Source organism: Dasypus novemcinctus, chromosome 6, assembly GCF_030445035.2.
Source record: "Dasypus novemcinctus isolate mDasNov1 chromosome 6, mDasNov1.1.hap2, whole genome shotgun sequence".
In the NCBI taxonomy this organism is placed as follows: Eukaryota; Metazoa; Chordata; class Mammalia; order Cingulata; family Dasypodidae; genus Dasypus; species Dasypus novemcinctus.
Genome location: NC_080678.1, coordinates 88167639 through 88193712, shown reverse-complemented (window position 1 = coordinate 88193712; position 26074 = coordinate 88167639). Strand labels below are relative to the sequence as shown.

Genomic DNA, 26074 nt, shown 5'->3' with positions numbered 1-26074 from the left:
GTGGCTTTTCCCCCTCGGTCTGTAAAATCCACTTCAGACTGGTAACCATGAAAAGCTGGCATCATCCCAAACTACTGTTCTCCCCCACCCCACTGCTAGGTGAAAGCAGAATAAAAGCCCCATAACTGCAGCAATCAGGGGGCTCCAGGACCCCCGTGCCTCCCGCGTGGGAAGCCAGGTCTGAGGGAAGGGTGGCTGCCGGGTGCCCCCCTCAGCCTTGTCCTCTCACCCCTGGGCCGGCCTCAGGATTATGCTAATTAACTCCAGGTCACAAGCTGCTGTTGCCTAGAGACAAAGTTTCCCAGTTGGAGCAGGAGGAGCTGGCAGTCACAGGGTGAGTTTTTGCTCCTCTGGTGGAGCCACATTTATCGGTTTATTTTTACCTTTGCCAAACACTAACCGCTTCAAATTCTGCTTTTCTCGCTCCTCCTAAGAGTAAGCAACTTTGGAGATGCCAGTTCTCCTGGCGTGCTCTATTTACGAACTCCAGACACCAGCTAGTCCATCCTTCAGGAGAGGAGGGAGGCTGCCCCGCGCCCCAGGCAGGGAGGGCAGCTGGCTAGGGGAGGCTGGGGGTACTGGAGCTGTGCCTGCAGGCAGGGGGGCTTGCCCATCCTATCTGACGTCCTCCCAGTGTCTGCATCACCCGGCAATTTTCTCCACGGGCCACTGCAGAGCTGTGTTCAAACAGCTCGCCTTCCCCCCACCAGTTACCCCCCAAGAAACCCTTGCTCCCTCAGGAGGCTTGGAACCCACGCAGGTAGCTCCAGCAGCCCCCGTGAGACTCCTGCCAACCGCAGCAGGGTTTAGAGCGCCCCGGAAGCCAATCCCTGCTGCCGGCCTTCCTAAATGCTGGAACCCACTGAGCCTCCTGGGCTGCCCCTTGAAAGGAGGGATTTTTCAGAGTGTCTACTAGAGGACATGCTCCATGGCCCCTTCTAGGGTGCAGGCCTCCCGGGAAAAGGGGAGCCCACCACTTAGGGGCTTTGACTTGGGGCAGGTTCTGCGCCTCTCTGAGCCTCAGGTACTCATCTATGCAGAGGAGATAAAAACCAGTGCCTCAAGTGGTTATGTAATTACCGCCATTGTCTGCAAAGTGCAAAATGCAACCGTAAAAAAGGCAATTTGCAGCTCACTGTTTTGCTCAGAGTCTGCTGCATAGAAGCTTCTCGTGTATTTGTGAACCACGTGTGAGGCTCAGAAAGGTGCAAAACTTACCCCAAGGCACATGGCTCTGGAGGGAAAGAGCTGTGGCTGGACTCCAGGCCCGGGGTGACTCCTGCCTTCTGCAGCATTCCCCTCTGCTTCTCGGGGAGAATAGAGGAGGCTGTGGCAAGTGAGCAGTGTCTTTAGAGACGGGTTTGTTAGTGCCTGTTGCTTGGGAACAAACCACTTCCTCCAGGCGCTTCAAGGATCTCATGCCCATTGCTACCTGATGCCTGCTGCCCCGAGGCTGGTGGCGCTGTGCTGGCCAGCGCCTGCCTCTCCCTGCTCTTGCCTCCCAGCCATCAGCTGGGTGATGGGAGAGACACAGATGGGCCATTTTTCTAGTTCACCCCCCTGACCCGCACCTGGAGGGACAACTGAACCCCAGCCCTCCTTCAAACTGGCACGGCAGGTACCCTGCTGCCAGAGTCACCTCCGATTTTCAGGCCATTGCCAATTCCATTCCTCATCAATTTTCAATTTCCCAGCCCTCTGCCAGCCCCAGATAATGGAGCAGAGCTGGGTCTGAGCACCCACGCAGGGGCTTCTGTTTGTCAAGGGATGGAGCCTGACCTGGGACGGGATGCCCAGCAGTCCTGCCAAGTGCTCCCGTTTTGCCATCTGCCCCTGCTCTCGTGGCCCTGCGACCCTGTGGCCCCATTGTCCTTGATTCCCTCCTTGCTCTCCAGCCACCTCCTTTTCTTCAAACTCCTCGAGCCCCACCACTGAACCCACCCACCCTTGGGCTTTGGCGGTTGGCACGCCATCTTCCGGGGTGCCCTTACCCCGGTCCTCCCTTGGGGCCTCCTTTGAGCATTCCAGGTGCAGCTCAAGTGACACTTTCCCAGAGGGGTTTTACCAGGACCCGCCCCCAAGCCTTTTCCTGGCCCTGACATTCACTGTTAGGACATCTGGTTTTACCTTTTCAGAGGATTTTACACCAATCGCAGATTACCTTGTTTTTATTTGTTTGCTTGCTTGGTTTGGCTTCTCCCCCCCCCCCCCCCCCCCCCAGAATAGAAGCTGTATGGGCAACAGAAAGTTTCCCGTTTTATACATCACGTAAGATAGAATCTAAAAATTAAGGGCTCCAAACTACTGGTTTTGAGAAGACTAAATACAGTATCCAGACAAATCAGGAACAAAAGGTAGCACAACTGAAGTGGTAGTATGGCCTAGAATCTCTCATTTTAGATGATCGCTCCGTTTTCAAAAAGTTTCCATCAGAAGCTGATACACTACAATTAGGATGTCTCTTTAAAAAAAAATTCACGGCTGTGAATGCCCTATTGTTTACGATAGAAATGTATGTTTGGTGCCAGTACAAAATTTAAAATACTTATATTTATCCCATTGTACTTAAAGGTATTTATAGGGTATGCTCTAATCACAATTTTAGCCAGAACAGGCAGTTATCCCAGTTGGAGGGACCGCCAGGGCCGCGGGGCGGGTGCAGCAGGTGGGTGGGGGAGGGGTGGGAGGCACTGAGGGGCACAGGGCGGCCATGGGGGCCCCCGAAGCCCCCTGGCCTCTGCTTGAGTGAAACGGGGGTGGCTGGAGGCCTGGGATCAGAGGGTGGGCCCTGGACCGAAGCAGGGGCGGGACAGGCAGGAGGCCACGCCAGCATCCGGCGAGAAGGGAGGGAGGCTCGGCCAGGGGTCACCTGTATGGGGGTGGAGTGGGAGGGGTGGGGGGGAATGGGCGGGCCCAGGTATATTTTGGGGGCAGACCCTACAGGCTTTCCTGCTGGACCGTGCTGGGATTTGGGGCCCGAGCAGCTTCAGGGTGCCGTGGCTGTCGACAGGGAGAAGGACGGGGTGCAGCAGGCTGACGGGGTGCTCCCTTTGGACGTGCTGAGCTCGAGATATCGGGAGACATTAGGGCTGTTAAAGAGGCATGGGCACATGAGCCTGGAATCGGGGACAGAGGTCCAGGCCAGAAACCAAGGCGCAGGAGTGTTAAAGGAAAGATGGTCTTGAAAACACTGAGGCTGCTTGAGATCGCCAGGACAGCGAGTGTAGCCGAGCAAGGTGAGTGTAGACGAGGGAGAAGAATGAGCGGGTTGACCGTGGCCCCACGTGTCAGAGGCAGCTTCTAACCCAGTCTGTCTGCACTGCCCGGTGCCCCCGCTCCATGGGCTGGCCGCATGGGGGGGACCCCAGAGCCCGTCAGAGAGCGCCACACGGGCAGTGCCAGCCTCGGGGCTGGGCGGGCCTGTCTCGGGTAGACACAAGAGGAGGGCACCGCTCGCCCTTCTTGGCTGCAGATGCCTGGGGTTTTCTCAGAACAACTGGAGCATTATTTGAGAAACAGTCAGAGCATGCCTGCCCTCTTTTTATTTGGCGTTTGCCGTACCTCTTGCCCTCCCTGCCTTCTCCCCCCACCTTCCTCTCTTCCCCCATCCCTGCCTTCCTCTCTTCATCCTTCCTTCCTTCCTTCACCCTCCATCTTGCTCCCTCCTTCCCACCTTCTCCCCCCTCTTCTTGTCTCCCTGCCCTCTCCACAGCCTCAAGCCCCTCAGGGCGATGCCTCCTCCCTCTGAAGGGCCCCCCACTCTCTCCCTGACACTTCACTCCCTTAGAGTCTGCTCAGACAGCCCCCCAACGCCCACACCACCGCCACCCTCTCTCCTCTGCAGGCCTCTCTCGTCGCACCTCCTCACCACCCCCGCCACCCCCCAGGGGTACGTGTGCACCTGCCTGTTTTGTCTTCTCTCCTAGAACACGAGCAGGGGCTCGGCTTTGTTCACTGCATAAAACCATGCCTCGCGCAGAGTCGGGGCTCCAGAAACATCACTGAACGAACGAATGAATGAATGAATTCACAAGGGCCCAGGAGGTCTAGCTGCTCCCTTGGAGTGGGTTTGCGCTGCCCCCTTCAGGGGTCCCACAACTTGGGAGGCGGTGGGCTTGCACCCAGCGTCCTTCTGCCCTCCGGGACCCGCATCGGGGTCTGCGCCGCGGCGGCTGCTTGCGCGTCTCACCAGGTCCGATGGTGTGCGGTGCACACACACAGGAGGATAGCAGACCCCTGGACCCCGCGAGGACCCCCTGCCTGACGGTGTGCAGGGTGGCCCTGCCATGGGGGGGTGGGGTCTCATGTGCCTTGAAGAGCCAGGGGTGTCCTTGTCCCCTGGGACAAAGTAGCCCAAAGCCTGCAGCCCGGCACAGAGCCATCGCCAGAGACCCATGATCCTGGCCTGGGCCAGAACCCCGGAGCGCCGGCTCTGCCATCCATCAGCCATGCCACCAGTTCACAGCCCGAGTCTCCAGGAGCCTCTCGCCTGCCCCGCTCCAGAAGCAGCCGCTTTATCACCCCCGTCCACGGCAGCAGAAGCCAAGGCGCAGGCAGGTGAGAGACGGTGCAGGGGCACCTGGATGGCGAGCAGGGAGCTGGGGTCGCCTGGCAAGCAGTGAGTCAGAGCCCCAGGTTCCTCCTCTGTAGAAGGAGGAATGGCTAGGAGAGGAATAGGAAGTCCCTCCTGTCGGGCAACAGTGGCGTCTAACACCCGGCAACTGACGGGGAATGAACACTCCCCCCGGGGGCTTAGAGCCCACGGGCCTCTGTTCTCCCTCTTCCGCTCGGGCTGAGGTTGGCTGGTGTGTTTGGAAGATGCTGGCTAATGAGCAAGGCATGCTAGTCTGTTCGTTGAGCTAATAATCTTAATATTTTATTTTAATTGTAAGGCACCTATTCCCTTTTGTTCCTTTAACAAATCCAATTAACACAGAGGACATTCAGAATTACAAAATAGATGCAGTGAAACCAATAAGAAATCATAATCTTTTGTTATTGAGCCATGTGACCCCCTGGGAACTTTTGCTCCAAATAAAAGTTGAGTTCTTATGATCCACAAGGGGGAAGGGGCAGTCTGGCAGCTAACGCCCCCCCCCGGGCAGCTCCCGAGCACAGCCACACTGGAGCTGAGGACACAGAAGTAAACAATGTCGGGGCAGACAAAGCACGGCCTGTGTAACACCCAGTCAGATACTTGGAGCTGCAACGATCAGATTAACCCGATGAGCGCCACAAGCACATGATCATTTCCACACAGACAAGCCCATCTGCTGCTTTACTGACATGGGGGCAGGCAGGGGATAAGGGGAAGAGCCTTCAGCCCTAAAGCCCGGGCACAAAGCTGGCTGGTGACCCCAGACCACCCCTCAAACCTCTCTGAGCGCCGGCTTCCTGGCCTGCACAGTGGGAGCGAGGCTCGACCTCAGCGGGCAGTCCTGGGATTGCAGGAAACGGCCAACAGGAGTGGGTTGGTGAAGAGAGGCACGTGGGCCTCTCCAGGGTGACAGCATCACCACCTCCATGCCTGGGAGCGCCCTGCTGTTTGGGAACAGGGGAGGTACACATTCCAAGGCGTTAGATTTGAGAGGGTGCTCACATGGTCAACAGCAAACTCCCAGGGGCGTGCCAGCGGCTCCCCGGGTCGTCCCAGCAGCCCCCACCCTGCAGGGATGGAACGGACTCCTGCTGCTAGCAGCAGGGGTGACTTGATCACTGTTCCAGCCATACACCACGAAAAAGCTGTCTTTACACTCTCAGCTCACACTCTTGGCTCACGAGTCTTTACACACTTGACTTACACGGAGCTCACACCACGGGGGCACTAGGTGGACGGAGCGACACTTCCTATCCCCATCACTGCCCGCTTGGGTACAGGCTTACTAATTGAATTGATCTGTGCCTTTACTTGTGCCCTTTAAACTGCTTGCCACCCCCTCCCACCCCCGGCCACACGATCAAGCTACTACAGTTAAATGACTCCATTAATGCTGCTAAAATACCATGAAAATTCATAATACTCCTACATATTTAGATACACACACACAGGTAAATGTATCAATGAAAATGGGAGCCCTACTCCTTGGCCCTGGGCAGTGGTGCGAGCAAGGAATGGGCCAGAGTGAACCAGTTTCTCTGGGGACCCTGATTTGCATGTGGTCCCTCAGAAGGTCTAACCGCAGGGACTCTGGCCAGACACAGCATCCCCTCCTCAGTCTCCATCAAGGACGCCAGCTGCTTAGTGGGGCAGGCTCCGTTCCGCTCTGAAAAGCCATTCCAGTTCCTAGGCTCACTCAGGCCAGGTGAAAAGGCCCGTCAGCGAGCCTCTGGTCAGCCAGAGCCGGGGACCTCTGTGATGCTCCTTGGTCCAATGCCAGGGAGTCCACAGGACACTGAATGGCCACAGGCTTTCCTGGGGAGGCGGGGGTGGGGAGGGTGGGGCAGCAGCCCTCGTTTCCTGCTGCAGGTGGGTGTGACCGTTGGAGGGTTCCAGAATACCATCCTCTGCCTGCAGTGGGGAGGTGGGGGGAACCGCTGGAGCCAAGGCCACAGCCCCGGAGAGGAGGGAGGTGGCAGAGAGCGGGGGAGAGCGCAAAAGCTTCCGCGGCCTTCACGTGGAGGTTTGACTTTGGCTGTGCTCTTTGTGGTCTTTGTGACCTTGTGGAAGTCACGTGACTCCTCTGGACAAACAATCCCCTTGTTTTAAAAATAGGGTTGCCGTTTTGCACAGTTGTGCTGGAAATGAGGGATACAAGAAGAGCCCAGCAGCATGCTTGCAGCTGGTATTTCTGTACAATCAGTGATGTGATTGATGGCTCTTAATATTTTGTAGCATTTCTAAAATTGGTGTCAGAACCCCCAAAACAGTGGAATCCCTGCAAGCCTTCTGCCCTGGCTTTCTGCATACCTCTTCTGCCCAGTGGTTCCCCACCAACATTTCCAAGAGCTCTGTGGAGCTACTGCTGTGCGTTTCCCAGTAATCTTTCTGCGTCTAATCTGTCCCCTTCCCAGCGATCTGTCCTTCTCCCTCTAGGAAAGAGGGCTCCAGTGTGACACAGGTGGGGTAGCTAATGGAAAAAATAAAAGCCCTTCCCAAATCCCAGGTAGCACTGTAAAGCAAGCAGCACCCAGAGAGGGCACTGGAGAAGTGGCAACTCTTTCTCCCACCTCCCTGTAGAGGCTACACCTGAGTCAAGAAACAGTGCTGCTTTCAGAGGGCTGGCCAGAGCTTCCAGACACACGCCCCCGCAGCTGGCACCCACGGTCACCTCCCCCCCTCACTGCACCTGTGAGGTTATAGCTCTGCCTCGCTTTGCAGCAAGCAGTCCTGTCGTGGGGAGGGCCCAGAGAACAACATCTGAAGTTACGTGGGAAGTGGTTACACAAATCCAGCCGTCGGGTCTCATGAAGATTGGAAAAGAGAAAGAGTGCAATTACTTTTGAATGAGTGAATTTGTTGAGGGGAATTTGCCTATTTTCTCTTGAGAGGTGGCTCACATGCAAAAGTTATTTCTTAACCACAAGGAATGAAGTTAGTCCCCCAAACTAGCTGTAAATTGGCAGCGACTTTGGGGTTTCAGTTCTACTGTGCACCTCTCCCATCTCTCAAGATATCAGTCAAAAGAAAATGAAATAATTATTGTGAGATCATGTTGGCAAAATACGTAGAGATATCAGATTTGCAGAAACAAAGTTAGCCTTCTTTACAAATGTAGTTAAAGATACATCAGTGTGAAGCACCAGGTATATTCTATGAGGATGGCTATGGTTATGATCTTCAAACAGAAAAATGCTTGCAAATATTTTGATAGGCTGCCATTATGTTTTTAATTTAGATATCCATGGGGTGCCCCACCATGCTGTTTGATTCACAATGATGAGCTAGAAAGATTAATTAGAAATTAAAGTCCTATTAACTGGTCCAGTTTTTCCAAAGTATAAAAGCCAATTGTACGAGACAAGAAGACACATTAGATTTGGAAACCTCTCATATTTGGGTTTCTAGGTGGTTCATAGGAAAATGGAATTGATTATCCACCTATCCATCTTCATCCATCCATGCATCTATCTATCTATTCACTTATTTATTATCATCTATCCATCCACCCATTTATCATTTTATCTACTATCTATCTGTCTGTCTATGTATCTATTCACTATCGACTATCATCTATCCATCCACCCATTTATCATTCTATCTGCCATCTATCTATCCATCTAATCTCTTTCTATAATTGTCAGCCTCCCTTGTATGAGTTGGCCCCATCTGACATTTGAGGATTTATGAATTGATAATGATGGGCCACCTAATCAGATTGGGTTGCATCAAAAGGTCATCTTTGTCATGGGTATTTCACCACCACCACTGCCCTCCTCCGCGGGCAGGCCTGGGCAGGATACTGGCCACACGGACGTGAATGGGAGCAAGGCTCTTCTAGTTTTGGTACCCCCAAAATGGGATCCTGGTACTGGCCTGCTCCTAGTGGTCCTCAGCAGCTTAGGGAAACAGGATGGACTCCGGAAAACACAACACCCCCTGCAATCCTGCCTTCCACAATCACGAGCAGGAGTCCCAGCCCGGGGTAGGGTGGCCCTGCAAAGAAGCTTGAAGGGGAGGGGCCTGCTTCTGCTCCATCTGGCCTGGGGCTGTCTGGGGACCCAGGCCCACTGGGGAGGAGGCGAAGTGCATTATCCCAGCCAGCCTCCTGCTCTGCCTTGCAGGGTTTTTAACAAGCAGGCTCAGAGCCAAAGGGCCTGCTGGAGAAAGGCCCCTTAATGGAGCAGTACTCTGCAGACAGCTCCAGGCTGTTTCCTCGCCATCATTAATCAGAGCTGGGAGGGCTCCTTCTCACTCGGTCAGCGGGCTGTGGGGAGCGGGCTCAGCTTGCCGAACCCACTGGCTGTCCAGTCTCCTGGAAGCACCCCTGAGCATCCAGGGTACCCTTAGCCCAAGCTTTGGTGTGTCCGGCCTCCCTGACATATCTTAAATATAAGAAACACCAAAGACAACCCAAGCTTTTGGGTGCTCAGGGGAATCTGGTGGCCAGAATTAGTGGTATTCTAGAATTTGTCTCCTCGGGCTTGAGGACTGGTTTATTGCTTACCTGTACATAGCACAGAGTCTTGGTGCAAAGTGAGCAGTCAATATACTCATCCAATGAGTGACCAAATGAATGAAAGCACGGAATAGCACATGGAGGCTTCAGTTTGTACCAAAGGGCTAATGGACAAGGGAAGATGTACTAGTTGTTCACACGGCTATTAGGGTGAAATAAAAATACACGACCATGAAATATTTGGGACATAGGTATGCTAACAACTATTCATTGTTCATCTGAAGTTGAAATTTAACTGGGCACCCTACATCTTTATTTGCTAAATTTGCCAATCCTACCATAGGGAGGAGTCATTGATAAACATAAGATCAGACCTCAGGCTCCCCTATTCTCAGTCCATCTCTTTTTAAATAAGATTTTAACTCAAGTGCAATGGAGCAGTTTTTCTGCCCTTGTGAATAGCTGTTCACTGCAAAGCATACAGCATCCTCCTATAAAGACATGTGCTATGCATGTGTACAATTTAACTTTACACAGCAGTGTTCAGATAGAACACATTTAAGGCCCAGAACAGGGCTGTGGGCTGGTCATAAAACATTGCAAATTTCCAGGTTGGGCTGAACCAAGCAGCCATGGTGACAAATGACAGAAGTTGAATATGGAATCCCAACTGTTTTTAAGGTTTTTAAAAACTACTCTTTACACTTATTTATAGTAAAATCACCTTTTTTGTATACAGTTCCCTGAGCTCTAACAGATTCATGTAACCACCTTTACAATTACCCCAAACAACTCATTTAAGCTCATCCTTTGTAGTCAGACTTTGCCCCCCACTCTTAACGCCTGGCATTTACTAGTCTGTTTCCTGTCCTGAATAGCATATAATGGAATCATTCATTATATATCATTTTGAGATTGGCTTCTTTTACTCAGCAAAATGCTTTTGAGATTCATCCAAGTTGTTACGTGTATCAACAGTTCTGTCCTTTTTATGCTGGCTAGTCTTCCATTGTAAGTATACCACAATTTCTTTACCCATCTGCCGTCGAACGACATTTCGGGTCCTTTTCCATTTTTTGACAATTGTGAATAGAGCAGTTATAAATGCAAGTGAATACGTTTTTATGTGATCACAAATTTTCATTTTTCTAGGGTAAATACCTAGTGGGAGAATTCTGGGTCATACGATATGTGTATGGCTACTTTTATAAGAAATTTACAAACTATTACTCAGAGTAATATACCATTTTGCATTCCTACCAGTGATGCATGAGCATTCCAGCTGTTCCACGTCCTCACCAACGCTTTGTACGAACAGATTTTTTTTTAACTTCTGACGTTTTCAAAGACACGTAGTGATTTCAACGTGCACTTCCATAATGACTAATGATGTTAAGCAATTTTTTGTGGGCTTATTTGCCTCCATATAGCTTCTATTTTCTTACTGCTGAGTTTTAATTGTTCTTTGTACATTCTGGACACTACTCTTTAGTTGACTATGTGAAGTGCAAATATTCTCTTGTAGTCTGTAGTTTGTATTTTCATTATCTTAACAGTTTTCATAAAGAATGTTTTATTTTAGCGAAGTCCAATATTTTCTTGTATGGAGCAGGCTTTTGCCTACGTAAGGTCATGAATATTTTCTCTCATGTTTTCCTCTAAAATTTTTATGTTTTTACATTTCACATTCAGATCTATGATCCATTTTAGGCTAATTTTTTATAAGGTTTAGGTTGACGGTCAATATTTTTGCATATGGGTAACCAGTTGTTCCAACATCATTTGTTGAAAAGATAATCATTTCTTCATTGAGGTGTCTCTGACTTTTGTCAAAAACCAATTAGCTATATTGACCATGTTTGTGTGGGTCTATTTCTATGTTCTATTCCACTGATCTGGGTATTTATCCCTTCACCAATATCACACTGTTGTAATGAAGTAGTAAGTTTTAAAATCAGGTAGTGTGATTCTTTCAACTTTATTCTTCTCTTAAATTTTTTTTTTTATTTCTAGTTTCTTTTCCTTTCAAATATAAATTTTAGATACTGTTTTTTGTTGTTTTTTTTTTCATATAGATAGAAATAATCCTGATGGGATTTGGATGGCCTTGCCTTTTAGATCAATCTGGGGAGGACTGATGTCTTAACTATATCAGGTCTTCCAATTCATGAACATGGTATGTTTCTCCATTTATTTAGGCCTTCTTTGTTGACTTTCATCAATGTTTTGTAATGTTCATCATAGAAATCCTGCACATTTTTTGTTAAACATACTCATAAGGTTTGGGATTTTGAAGCATTTTTATTTTTTATATTTTGGATTTCAATTGTTCATTGGGAGTATACAAAAATACTGTGTGGAGTTTTGTGTTGGCCTTGTATCCTGTGACCTTGAAAGCTCACTTATTAGTTCAAAGAGTGTTTTTGTAAATTTTGTGTGATTCTCTATGTGAACAATCAGGATATTTGTGGATAGGGATAGTTTTATTTTGCTTTTTCCCATCTGTAAACATTTTATTTCTATTTCTTGCCTCATTGCACTGACTAGAATTTCCAACACGATACTGAATAATAACAGTGAGAGTTTACCTCTTTGCCTTGTTCCTGAACTTAGGGTTGAAAACATTCAGTCTTTTGGCACTTATGATATTAGCTATTGTTTTTTTTGTTTTGTTTTTGTAGATGCCCTTTATCATGTTCAGGAAATGTTCTTCTATTACTGTTTTGCTGAGAGTTGCATGACAGAATGGATGCTGAATTTTGTCAATTGCTTTTCCTGCATCAATTGAGATGAGCATGTAGTTTTTTCCCCTTTTTACTCTGTTAATTTGGTGTATTACATTGGCTTATTTCCAAATATTGAATCAGTCTTGTATTCCCAGCATAAACTACACTTGGCTATCATGTATTACCTTCTTATAAATTGCTGTGTTCAACTTGCCAATACTTTGTTGAGGATTTTTGAGTCTGTGTTCCTGAGATTACATTGGTCTATAGCTCCTTCTTTTTATTGTCTTTGTCTAGGTTTAGTATCAGGGCAATTCTGGCTTCAGAAGAGGCATTGGGAATTGTTCCCTCGTCTATTTTCTGGAAGAGATTATGTGGCACTGGTGGTATTTCTTCTTTAAATGTTTGGTAGATTTTGCCAATTAAACTATCTGGACTTGGGGTTTTCCTTTCTTTCTTCTTTCTGGAAGACTTTCAACTATGAATTCCATTAGTTACAAGTCTCTCTGGGTCATCTTTCTCCATGGGTGAGACTTGGTAATGTGTGGCTGATTTCATCTACAAATGTACCCGGATTTGTGCCTAGTATTCTGCTACCATCCTTTTAATATCTGTAGGTTCTTTGATCACATCCCCTTTTCATTCTTACTATTCATAATCTGTGTCTTCTCTCTTTTTTCCTTGTCAATCTGCCTAGAGGTTTATCGGTTTTATTAATCTTTCAAAGAACCAGCTTTTAGTTTCATTGATTTTCTCCATTGTCTTTCTGTTTTCAATTTTATTGATTTCTGCTCTTAATTATTTCCTCTGTGCATACTTTAGGTTCACTCTTCTTTTACTAGTTTCTTAAGGTGGACGTTTAGATTTGAGACCTTTCTTTCTAAAGTGAGAATTTAAGGCTATAAATTTTTTCTATAATCACTGCTTTAGTTGTGTAGCACAGGTTTTGATTTGTATTTTCATTTTTGTTTAGACAAAATAGTTTCTAATTTCCCTTGAGACTTCTTTGACTCATGGATTATTTAAAAGTGTGTTATTTAATTTCTACCTAATTGAAGATTTTCCAATTATCCTTCTGTTACTTGTTTCTAATTTAATTCCATTATTTTCAGAGAACATTCCTTGTATGATTTTGATTTTTTTTAAACTTGTTAAGGTTTGTTGCATGACCCATAACATAGGCTATGTTTGAGAATGTTCCATGTCCTTGAAAAGAGTGTGAATTACACTGTCACTGGGTAGAGGGTTTAATAAATGTCAGCTGCATCCCACTGGTTGACGGTGCTCTACAGTTCTTCTGTATCAGTGGTTCTCACCTGAGGGCAATTTTTGTCCTCAGCAGATATTTGAAAATGTCTAGATGCATTCTTGGTTCCCACAACTAGGGTGAGTAGTGAGTAGAATCTTCCCGTCTTTCTGCTGTTAAATACCCAACAAAGCACAGACAGGCCTTTTCCCTCCACCCCACCCACTCTCCACTACCAAGAAGGAATTACCTGGTCCCAAGTATCAATACAGCCAAGGCTGAGAAGCCCTGTTCTATATCCTTGCTGATTTTCTCTCTGCTTGCTCTATTCATTACCGAGAAAGAAGTATTGATGTTTCCAACTTTAATTGTAGATTCGTCCTTTTATTCTTTCAGTTTGATTAGTTATTGCTTCATTTATATCAAAGATCTGTTGTTAGGTACATACATTTAGGATTTGTATGTCTTGCTGGTAAAGTGTCCCCTTTATTACTATATAGCATGCTTCACCTCAGCTAATCTTTCTTAAACTGGAATATATGCTGTCTGATAGTAATACGGTCACTCCAGCCTTCTTTAGATTCGTGTTTGCATTTTATGTCCTTTGCTACCCTTTCACCTTAGCTTATGTTCATTTAAGGTGAATTTCTTATAGATAGTAGACAATCGGGTCTCTTCTCTATTTTTATCCATTCTGATAATTTATATCTTTAATTGGTAGCTTCAGGTCATTTTCATTTAATATAAGTGTTGGTATGTTTCGATGTAAGTCTACCATTTTAATAATTGTTTCCTGTCTGTTCCCTTGGTTTTCTTTTTCCTGCCTTCTTTTGGATTATTTGAACTTTTTACAATGTCATTTTATCTACTTCGTTTTTCACCATATTTCCTTGCTGATATTTTAGCAGTTCCTCTAGGGATTAAAATACACATACTTAACTTTTCAGTCTACTTAGAATGAACATTTTACCACTTCAAAAGGTATTAAAACCCTTACTACATATTGATCCCATCAACTTTACCCTTCCTGCTGTAATTGTCACATTTATTACATCTACATATTACTGACATCAGACAGTGTTGTAGTTTTTGCTTTCAACCATCATACACATTTTAAAGAACTTTAGAAAAGAGAAATAGTCTATTATATTTACCCAGATATTTACCATTTCTTGCTCTTCTTTTCTTCCCAAACTTCCAAGTTTCTAGTATTTCCCTTTCATCGGAAGAACTTCCTTTGACATTTCTTTTACAGCAGCTTAGAAGGTAGCAACTTCTTCTAGTTTTCATTCATCCAAAAATACCTTTATTTTGCCTTCATTCATAAGAGGAGTTTCACTGTCTAGGCTTAACAGTTCTTTTCTTTCAACACTGTAAATTCCAGTATCTTCTGGCCTCCATGGTTTCTGATAAGAAATCTGCAGTCTTTTGCCTTGTCATTCCCCTTAGATAATGTTTCATTTTTCTCTGTCAGGTTTCAAGATGGTTTCCTTTGATATTGGGTAGTTTGATTATGATATGCTCAAGGGTGGATTTCTTCGAGTCTACCATTTTGATGTTTGCTAAGTCTCTTGCATCTGTAATTTTTTATCTTTCCCCAACCTTTGGAAGTTTTTAGCCATTTTCTGTTCAAATATTTTTGAGTCACAACTCTTTTTTCCTCTCCTTCTGGGACCGTGAAGGCACAAACGTTAGAACTTTGAGTTTTATCCAACAGGTCTATAAAGTTGCTTATTTTGTTTTAATTTTTTTTTTCACTGTAGTTCAGATTGTAGAATTGTAGATTTCATCATTGCCCAAACTCATACTCCCTTCTCTTAACAATCAGGACAACACTATGGACTTTGCTAGATGGCTTAATTTCCTGACAATAATATTTAACAGTTAATGGTAATTGACATACTTTGTGTCAGCCACTGTTATCATTACTTTATAATATGAGATAATTGGTGCCACCTACACTCCCTAAGAGCTCTATTGTGTGTGTGGGGAGGGGTGTTTTGATAGTTGTGGTAACCGAGGCACTGAAAATTTAAGAGAATTTTTAGTGGCAGAGCTAGACTTCTAAGCCCAGGCTTTCTGAGGCCATAATCTACCCAGTTTCCCTCTGCATTCTGCTTCTCCATAGCAGCCATCAGAACTGTTGTCACATCTATTGGTACAGATATGTCTATCCCTGAATTTCAGTGTGAAGGATGTGAGAGCAGGAGGTAGGGAATGGACTCCTTCTCTTTACCTAAGCTCTGCTGGCTGTACCCAGGCCCACTCTGGGCTCATGGAGATGGAAGAGATGCTGCTGGACACAGCTTAGGCACATACTGATATTGTGGCCTGAATGAAATCCTCTCTTCTCTTCTCCTGCACTCTACTTATAGCAGCCAAAGCCTGCCTTGTTTCCTTGAGTGCAGAGGGGAAGAGGGCTATAAAATAAGTAATTCTCATCTCCCACCTTATTCCTTCATATCCAAGATTATGCTGTTGCAGGGAACGTAGCAGCTCTATCCCAAGGAACTCACATGATCACTCCAAGAAAAAACTAGGTTTATCTGGGAGTCTGGGGAGTGGCAGATACCCAAACACACACACACACATGCACCCACCACACACATGTTCCTCAGGGAGACATAGGAACCTTGCTAGATGGGTTAAATGTCCAAGATAACAGGATGGAGTAGGGAAGGGAAGACATTCATAAAGTCAGGGAATGGCACAGGTAGAGGGGTTTCAGACATACTCCAGGACTACCTTACACTCCAGTTTTGCATCTGTGAAAACTGAGATCTGGAGAAGGCTGCAATTTGCTAAAGATCTTTGCCTGGGCTATACTTCTGATGCTCTAATTTCTCTACTATCCTCTTTATCTCCTTTTAAACCATTAGAAAGCAGAGCATTATTTCTTTGAGGGGGGAGGGAGGCAAGAGCCCTACACCACTTCCTAACTAGATTTATTTTCTGTTCTTCTCAGAGTTTACCTTCCAGCAGTCTCATGTGACTTTTCTTCAAACTGACCCCCCACCAACCAGACAACAAACTTCAGACATACTCCCTTATTTAAAAACATGGCCAAGGGAGGGAAAGGCCCTAAGGGCAGGAAGATCACCCTAAATGTAGCTAAGAACTGCATCAAGGTCACATTCGATGGCAGGAAACGTCTTGACTTGAGCAAGATGGGAATCACCACCTTTCCCAAGTGCATTTTGCGACTTAATGATGTGGATGAGCTCGACCTCAGCCGGAACATGATCAGGAAGATCCCGGAATCCATCTCCAAGTTCCAGAACCTGCGCTGGCTGGACTTGCACAGCAACTACATCGACAAGCTCCCCGACTCCATCGGGCAGATAAGCACCCTGCTCTACCTCAATGTCAGCAACAACAAGCTGACCAGCAATGGGCTGCCCGTGGAGCTGAACCAGCTCAAGAACATCCGTACCCTCAATATCGGCTTGAACCACCTGGACAGTGTGCCCACCACACTGGGGGCGCTGAAGGAGCTCCATGAGGTAGGGCTCCACGACAACTTGCTGAATCACATCCCCCAGAGCATCGCCAAGCTCCCCAAGCTGAAGAAGCTCAACACAAAGCGGAACCCCTTCCCCAAGCCAGAAGAATCTGAATTGTTCCTAGATTCCATTAGGAGGCTGGACACCTTATATCTGGTGGAGGAGAAGGATCTCTGTGGGCCTTGCCTAAGAAAGTGCCAGCTGGCCCGGGACAAACTCAACAGAATCAAGACCATGGCCATGGGACCACCGAAAAAGCCCATATTTTCCAACTTGATCTCACCCAACTCCATGGCAAAAGATTCTCAAGAAGACTGGAGGTGACCTGGGGCCCTGACCCTGAGGCAGTGGGGGAAGAGGATGGGAGGGAACATGGCAATGGGTTCCACTCCCCCAGTTACTGCTACAGCTCTCTCAGCAAGACCATAAAACAACTTTCCCTACCTCCTCTGCTTGTGATTTTGTTGATTCAAGGGCTTTGGTTTCCTTGTCATTCTAGACGTTTCTTTTTTCTCTGCTGTACACATCATACCCACAGGGACAGTGAGTTAGGAAAGGGTCTCTCAGCTCACATCTTCATCAGAACTCTCCTGCCTGTGGTCCAGGGCCCAGGCAGCTAAAGCTGCTGGGACACACTCCTTCTTATTTCAGACCCAGCCACCAGCTCCCAAATACTGAGCTCATTCTATGAGAAGGTCTTGGGTCAGGACTTTGAAGCTCAGGGATCTCAGGATGGGTTGGTAGGAGAGCAGATAGGTGTTGAGTCTTAGACAGGGGCCAAAGCTGGGCCACAGAGATAGACAGATATTATCATTAAATACTGCCAGGTGGAATCTTGGGCCCAAAACAGTACTATCTTTTTTTCCCTCTAATATGTGCTTCCATAATTTGCTCTAGGAACTTTCTAGATTAAATTTACAAGCCTCTAACTGGCTAGGCATGAATGAGAGGGGTTTGCACTCCCATGTGGAAATAAGGAAGAATGGGGACAGATGTGGGTTGGTGCATTCAATAAATAAATACCTTACTAGGTACCGTGCTAGGTGCAGGGACTGTGTCCAGTTGGGGAAAGCTTGGCTTGCCTTGTGCAGTCTGAAGGAGAGAACATTTGAACAAAGATGGGGCAGAACTTGTGATAGCGAGATGGTGTGCTGTGCTGGTCTGGCTAGCATATAGAGGAATGTCAAAGATTCTGAATCTGGACAGAGCAAGACACATGAGAGCTCTGCTTCTTCTCTGCCATATCAACTCAAGCACCTCACTTGGCTTTGGTCCCCTCATCCATAAATAACAGCCAACCTAACTCCAAGAGTTGTTGTGCATCTAAAGCAAATACACAGGATGGGGCATAGACCAAACCCTCTAAAGATGTCAGTTCTCTCCAAGGACTAGAGCTTGGTGAGGTTCAAAGCTGCAATAGGAGTTGGGACAGTATCCCTAGTCACCCTGAATTTTTTGGCAGGAACGACGGTGGTAGAATGGATCTTTACCATGGCTGGAACCTTCTCTGGACTCAGCCTGCACTGTTCACTGATACCTCTACACTGTCTAGAAGGAAAGGATCAGGGAAGATGCCTTCAGGAAGACTTTCTAAAATATCATGGAATTTCCTGTATTGGTGGCAAGTTTTCTAGTGGTCAGTGGAAAAGGACTGAGTACCATATACCAGTTCAGTGGAATTAGCTCTTGTTGTCCACACTATAAATCAGTGACAACCATATCGTATTTCTAAAACCTCTGACTATATAGATTCACCCAGTTTAGATTTTTCCCTCATTAGTAAATGTTTTGCATTAGAAAAGTAACACAACCATAATGTGGTATCAAATAGAGTAGTTGAAGTACTAGCTATTTTTCAGAGTATATTTTTATAACTGTTAAAATTACATCAATTATGTTGCTTCTACCCTGCTTTTAAACCCAAGTTATTATGTAGTGTTAACAACCATAATTCAAAACATCACAGTATAGTCTTATGGCTGTATTAACTGTAAATGACTGTCACTTAAGTTGTTTCCAATTTCTCACTAATAGAAATAATTTGTGATGAAAGCCTAGGTGAGTAAACTTTTAAAATATTTTGGATTATTTCCTTAGTATACCTCCATTACTGGAAATATTGTGTAAAAGGGTATGAGTTTTTCATGGTTTTTAATACACGTCATTGAATAGCTTTTAAAAGGTTTACACAAATTTATTCATGTACCATTAATATATTGGAGAATCAGTTTCACCACATCCTTGCCAGCACTGAGTAGTATCCTTTGCATTTTCCTCTTCATTTTATCTCCAGAAGGGTTTCCTGGCACCTTTCTAGAGATGAATGGAACAATGGTGCTGTGACTTGCATGACGCAATGTGAAGCCTTATCCGTATTTGCCACATTTAGTATGTTGGGCTGGGAACCTGTCCCTCCTCTTTTAGCTACGTCATCTCTGACCCGGGTTGACTGAATCCATGCAGGGGCAGGTACATAGGACATAGTGGAAGCTATTTGAGTACTGCCCATTTCAATTCCTCCCCTTGGAGACCCTTTTCTGATTTTATAATTAGCATGCCCTTCCTGGTCATCCAGAGGATGGGCAAAGGAAGGAGCTACAAAGAGCTTCTGGTCCCCTCTCCTGCATATCTAGGGAGAGTTCCAGTCCAGATCACGGTCTGGCCCCTCCACTCCCACACACAGTCCCACGGGACCTGGCCTCACCCTCAAGACCCTTCTCCAGACAGTGCCCCAGGACCACCTAGCCATCGAGGGACTTGCCTGCCAGTGAAATTTAGCTACCACCCTCGACTGACATGCCAAAGGGTCTTCCTCCTTAAAGCCATGCCCTTACGTGCACTGAGCTTCACCAGGACTGAAGAATAAAGGGGAAGTGGGCTTGGATTTGCCGCAGACTGAATTTATGTTAGCCATCTTTCTAGCAAGGAGACCCTGGCTGTAGGAGAAGCTGAGACTGCAGGTAGAGATCAGCTAGATAAGGGGCCGCATATGATTTCTTTTCCTATGAAGAAAAAGGTTTGATGTTGAAGTTTCTTTTTCTCTAAAAATACCAGAGGTGTCTTAACTCAGTGGAATTATATCAAGGCTAAAAACGCTTTATAGGAAAACCATGGGCTCTCTCTTTCCTCAAATAGAACGAGAATCCTATGCATGCCAGCCCTTTCTGAAAGCCAAGTGTGACCCAGCTGACACCTGTGACCTCCTCTTTTGCTCTGTGTTTTGCCTCAGTTTCTTATGTCTCCATTTCCCAGGTTGCGCTCAAACATCTCCCTACAGTAGCTTATGGCAAAAACCTGAAGACTAATCAGCTGACAGGCGCAAATGACCCTGAAGAGGAAAGAAGAGTGGCAAAGAGAACATCCTTGGAACCAGGTCCTCTGGGGCTCGCCAAGCCCCTTGCTTCTCAAATTCATGGTGCCTCTCGTTGGGTTAGGCCACCTGCATGTGGAAATGACTTTGGGAGATAGTTGATGTGGTCCTTTATGTATGTGAAGGAAATCTTGAACACAGTTATATTATAAATGGGAGAAGGTAAGGGACATAAAGGTAGGTTAGGTCTCTAAACTTCACCCATGGTGGCTTGGACAGTGGGGGCCACCGAGGCAGAAGGAGCTGGAGACTGAGTTCAAGTCAGACACTGGCTAGAAACGGGTCTGAGGTGGTGAATGAGGGCAGAGCTGGTGTAGATGTGGTCAAGGAAGGCAAGACAAAGAGTGACCCAAGGACTGGGAATGTCCCAGGAAGAGCTGCTCGTGGGCCCAGCCACCATGAGGCATTGAGCCAACAGCGTGGAATGTTCACAATGGCTGGGGCATCGGTAATCACTTGATCATTTTTGAGTCGTGACCAGGCTGCTCATTTCCCTTTTGGCAGTACGGGTCTAGGGCCAAGAGTCTGGCAGAGCTGAGCTGTCCCCACAGCTGACCTCCCACGGCTGTGCTTTCCCAGGAAGCCTGAGGGACCACACTGCCCCACTCAGTTACGGAGCTGAAGTTGCCCTCGTCCAAGTCAGTGTGGACGTTACAGTTTCAGTACCCCTGGGTCTGCAGTGTTTATCTCTGGGGAGTGGAATCGAAGGAGCAGGAGCTGGGGACGGGGGATGTCCTAGAATTTCAGTTGCCATGCTGTTAATAGTGGTGTCTCTGATTATTGTGGCAGAACGCCTTCTTATGGGGAATTCAGAGCTTCTTGGAGTTGATTTTTAAAATTCTTCTTTCAAAATAAACTATACAAGAAATAATAAACTCTTGACACTGGACTGTAGAATTTTGTGCCACAAAACAAATTTCATTCTAAATATTATATAGTAACAGGCTATACAGTTGAGTGAAGATTCAGGAATTGCAAATGCAATTACAATCAGGCCCAGAATATATGCCCTGCCCTGTACTCCACGGCGCCCTCCAGCCCAGGGAAACTTGTGACTCAATGATAAGGTGGATTAGCATGTCAAACCATGGCAGAGAACGTGGGAGGGGAGGACGCCCTCCAGCTCATTTCAAAGGCGTGCTTTGTGCACTCAGAGATCTGAGAGAGGAAGAGCCAGCTAGACTACCCTGGTATTTCTCTGAATTTTCTAAACCCTGGGCTCAATATAAACTGAGATCATCGCAGAGCGAAATAACTGAGCCAGATCAAGCTAGCATTTCAAAGAAACGGCTGTACAGAAATAAGTCCAAACACTAGAAAACCAAGATGAACATTCTATTCTGTAGCACTCTTTGGCACATTTCATTTAAAAAGGAATTGCTTTCTTTGTCTCCCATGATCCTTTAGATAAGGACAAAGTTTCTATTCTGTGTCAAGAGAAAGTGTGTGCCAGAAACGAATTTCAGAAAAACCTGTTTCCTGTTATCTGTCACTGGAAAACCATGTAACTCAACACGATTGTTTTATTTTTCATAGTTTTGGGACAGCTGATAAACTAGATAACTCTAGGTACCTGGTACCTGATCATATTGAGGTTTTGCTTATGTCTCCTTTAAAGCGGATTTTGGGTAATTTTTAAAGGATCATTGTACATTGTATTTAATTTTGAAGTGGTCTTTCAACCCTTTTTTGGAAGGGTACAAATAAATTTGAGTATGTGATTATTCACACATGCGTTCTCAGTTAACTCTCTGTTCCCTGCAATCCAGATGCTGCTTCTATTTTCACAACTGGCCCCTTTGGTCTCAGCAGGGCCTGCTTCTAACATCTGGACATTGGGTACTTGTCCAGAGGCACCTGCTGATGTTAGAGCAGAAGCCCCGATAGCCTGGCAGAGCCCTGTCCCCCACAGAATGCCTCCATGAGGCTTTCACAACGGTCTAGCTCTGTAGCATGGGGAGACAAGATGGATTATGAACCTGGCTCATCCAGGCTTTGCAAGTATTTTCCACTTGGGATCCAGGACCATGGAGCCTCCTTGGAAGACAGTGATAGAGGCAACTGTGATGACTGGAACTAAGGCACAGATCTGGGACCCCAAAGCTCTAGGTTCCAGGGGAGGGTGGATGGCATCTAGAGGGTCAAATCAGCCACCAAGAGCAAATGGGCTGAACTTGTCAAAACCCATTGCATAGGCTAGGCATCTCGGTTCAGTGAAAACACCAGAACTGAACGAACATCTCCCCAGAGGTATCCAACCAGCAGTGAAGCATTTTTCAAGACTCATTCTGGGGAAGCAGACGTGGCTCAACTGATAGAGCTTCCATCTACCATATGGAGGGCCCAGGGTTCAATCCCAGGGTCTCCTGACCCGTGTGGTAAGCTGACCCATGCACAGTGCTGCCACGTGCAAAGAGTAAGCCCCACAAAGAGAACCGCCCCACTGAAAAAAATGCAGCCTGCCCAGGAGTGGCACTGCACACAGGAAGAGCTGATGCAGCAAGACGACGCAACAAAAAGAGACACAGATTCCCAGTGCTGCCAGATAATGCAAGCAGACACAGAAGAACACAGCAAATAATGGACACAGAGAGCAGACAATTGGGGGGGGGGGGAAGGGGAGAGAAATAAATAAAATAAATTAAAAAAAAAAAAAGACTCATTCTGTGCAGGGCATTGACCCTGATGATCCCAATGGAAATCAGCCAACTTCATTCCAGACACATGACAGCAGCCTGCCACGCCTTCCTCTAGCTGGAGACCACCATGGCCATCCCACCCTGCAGCTCCTGTGGCTGGTGACAGAGGACTGGAAAGCAGAAATGCAGAAGAGCCAAGAATGTGGAAAGCCACCTGCTTCTGATTCTATAACTTTGCCTAAAAGACACAGTAGGTGAATCTAAAACTAGGCCAAGGAATTACAATTGATTGAGCCCCTACCATGTGCCCAGATTCTTTTAATCTCAAAACCCATGGCTTTCTATTACAACACAAGTCTCACCACATCCCGTGGTAGCCTGGCTGCCTCAACCTTGAACCAGTGCTACATGTGGCTTCCCCATTTCACCAAGAACTTCCTTCCATGAGCTTAGATAAGCATTTCTCTGGAGCACCATGCACCATTCCCAATTGACCCACTTGCATTTTCCCATTTTATATTTCCTAAGGGTCTCCAAGGTTTGAGTTGTGCTAGGACAATGCCAGGGCTGGCATAGAACAACCTTTGCGAGATCCTGCTCCAAGGGGCTAAGATGGTCAGGAGGGCAAAAATAAACACAATGGGGAAAAAAAATCAGCACAGTGCCTGGCTGTCCCACAGGTGCAGGCTGGTTTAGAGGTTGGTGCCTTAGGGATGAGTGAGGGGTAATTTCCAAGCATTGGACCTTTCCCCAGGCCAGAGAATGATCTACCTAACACTGGCATTCATTTCTGCATGAAAATGTGACCAAGGTCACAGTTCAACTCCTGTGCTCTCCCCTCTGCCCTTCCTTACCGGGGACCAAAATGTACCAGTGTGACATAGGTATGCACTATCAGGGAATAGCACACCTGAGACCTGAGAACAACAAAACAGGAAAGGACGAAGGGCCACTCACAGCTATGGGGGCAGCTGCTTGACCACTGAGGGCTATTATATAATACACTTAGGAGGGCTCACCTGCAGAGACAAATGGGGCTTGACTTGAGTCAAAGAATGATGCCAGACTAGTCCAAGGAGAGAAAGAAGGGCCAAGCAGCCCATGAGAGCTGAGGTCCCTGGGAGTCCTCCACTTGGGGCAATGGATGGCTCCAGATGCCCCATTATGCACCCTGATCCTCCTGGTCTTTGTTGTTGGGTGGGACTGACCCCAACCCCTCAGAGGCTAGGGGGCACACCACCCAGGCCTGGACAATGGAAGTACTATGATGGGTTCTGGAGTGGGCAGAACTTGAAACGTAATGCAAATACAATGGAAATGAAAATCAAGTCTGGGACTTTTGCTAAAACTACCGGGACAGGGATTTCTGCAGGCAGAGGGATTCTTAAGGGGTTGATGGAAAGCTCGGAACTATTGGGGGCATTGATAATGCTGAGGGGACAGAGGTCGCCCAGAAGGAGCCCGTCCAGGGGAAATGCCCGCTGGAGCTGGAGACCCACCCTGGTCTGGAGCTAAACCTTTTCTGGCCTTTCTAGGTGTGTGAGGGGAGGAATCTTCCTTTTTGCTTCAGTTAGTTGGAAATGGCTTCCCACCACTTGCCATGAAAGGGTACTGAGAAATCCAAGTGTGGATATTAATCAGGCCGATACAGAACATAAATAATACGAGATTCCCCAGGGCTGCCATTCAGCCGATAAGCACAATTAGGGCTGACCACTGTTAAACTACTGAGACATGCTCATTCCAGCTGGTAAACACACACTCCTGCCCTCAGTGAGCCACTGCTGTCCAGGATGCCTGGACCATTCTGTGGGGTCCCCTGGACCTCCCCACAACCTCAACTAACAGGTAATGCCTAGCGCAGCTGGGAGCCTCCACTGGCATCCCCTCCACCTGGTCTTCCCAAGACCACCAGTGACCTCCACTTTGCCAAGTCCAGTGGCCATGTCTGAGTTCTTTCCTCACTTGCCCATCAGCAGCATTTGATGAGCTAAGCTGCTTCTTTAAACACACCTGGCTGCCAGGATGTCTTCACACCTCCAGCTTCTCCTACCTTTCTGGCTCCTCCCTTTCTACAACTTGTAAATGTCAGTGTACCCCAGGACACAGTCCTTGGACCCCTTTTCCATGTGCACTCACTTTCTTGTGCATCTCATGCCTTTAAATACCTAAATTTACTTCACCCCAGAACTTCTCCCTTACTCCAGAAATCCACATATCCAACGGCTTCCACGCCATCTCCACCTGGATGTTAGACAGTCATTTCAATATTAACGTGTCCAAAACTGACCTCTTGATGCCCCAAAGCAGCTCTTCCTGTGCTCTTCCCCACTTCATTTCTTGATTGCTCAAGACCAAATCCTTGGTCTATCCTTTGTTCATCTCTCACCTGCACACACCCAACACTTGATTTGTCTTCAAATCCCATCAGATGCACCTTCAGAAGTCGTCCATAATCTGACCATTTTGCACCATCTTGGCCACAATCACTCCGGTCCAAGCCACTGTCATCTCTTACCTGGATGACTGCAGTAGCTTCCTACCTGGTTCCTGGCTCCTGCCCTGGACCTACTATGATCTATGTGCAACACAGCAGCCAGGGTGATTCTTTAAATATGTCAGGGCACATCATCCCCCTGCTCAAAACCCTCCAATGTTTCCTGCTCATTTAGGGTAAAAGCCAAAGCCATCACCATGAACTGCCCTCAGCCCAGGCACGTGAACTAGCCCCTGCCTCTCTCAGCTCACCTCCCACTAACTCCCTCCACCCCTACCATGCTGGCCTCAGCCATGGCAACCATGTTACCCTTCAGGGCCTTTGCACCTGGTGTCCCCAGAGTTTGAAATGCTCTTCCCTGGTTATCTGCATGGCTTGCTTCCCTTCTTTGCTGAAGTTCAAAAATTGCTTTCTTACTAAAAAACATAATATGGGGCTGTATAACATAGTGAAACCTTCTGTAAAATGTGAATGTGGGTGATAATGCATATATATGGCAGTTTTTACAAAATATAAATAAAATAAACTAGAGAGACAGAAACAGAGTAACAGCTATGTACAGTGGGGGGAAGCACAGAGAGATTGAGAGGTGATGATTTTTGTTTTGTTTGTTTGGTTTTTGTTTTTATTATTATTGGAATAATGAAAATGCTCTAAAAATGATTAAAGTGATGAACGCACAGCTATGTGATTGTACCAAATACTACTGATTGTACACTTTAGATGGATTTATGCTTTATTACAATGTATCAATAAATTGATTTCTTTTAAAAAAATGCTTTCTTGACAAGGTTCCCTGACTACCCCATCTATGATCTCAATCCCCACCTCTATTTTGTTTTCTTTCTTCTTAATACTTACCATTATCAATTATATATATCTCTATAAAATATAGATATATATAATTGTACTCATTTAAATTGTTTACTCTCTGTCTCCTTCATGAGCATGTAAACTCAATAAGTGCAGAAAAACAGGGAAGTTTTTTACTTTTCTGCTTCTCACTCTGTCAAGCACCACACATAAGCACATGATAA

At 46.6% G+C, this 26074-nt stretch overlaps 2 protein-coding genes across 4 annotated transcripts in view; one reads left to right on the top strand and one right to left on the bottom strand.

Moving 5' to 3' along the window:
- Positions 1 to 25813, top strand: part of LRRC18 (leucine rich repeat containing 18) — a 29997-nt gene extending 4184 nt beyond the window's left edge. The window contains exons 1-3 of one of the 2 annotated variants that reach the window (XM_004481203.4): positions 278 to 334; positions 15994 to 16851; positions 19784 to 25813. In XM_004481203.4, the coding sequence (XP_004481260.1) occupies positions 16088 to 16851; positions 19784 to 19811 (792 nt within the window). In that variant the 5' untranslated portion in view covers positions 278 to 334; positions 15994 to 16087 and the 3' untranslated portion in view covers positions 19812 to 25813. Of the gene's footprint in view, positions 1 to 277; positions 335 to 15993; positions 16852 to 19783 lie in introns of those variants that run through there. The other variant, XR_011649061.1, reaches the window with a different exon arrangement.
- Positions 1 to 26074, bottom strand: part of WDFY4 (WDFY family member 4) — a 270517-nt gene that overhangs the window by 45545 nt on the left and 198898 nt on the right. The window lies entirely within an intron of this gene.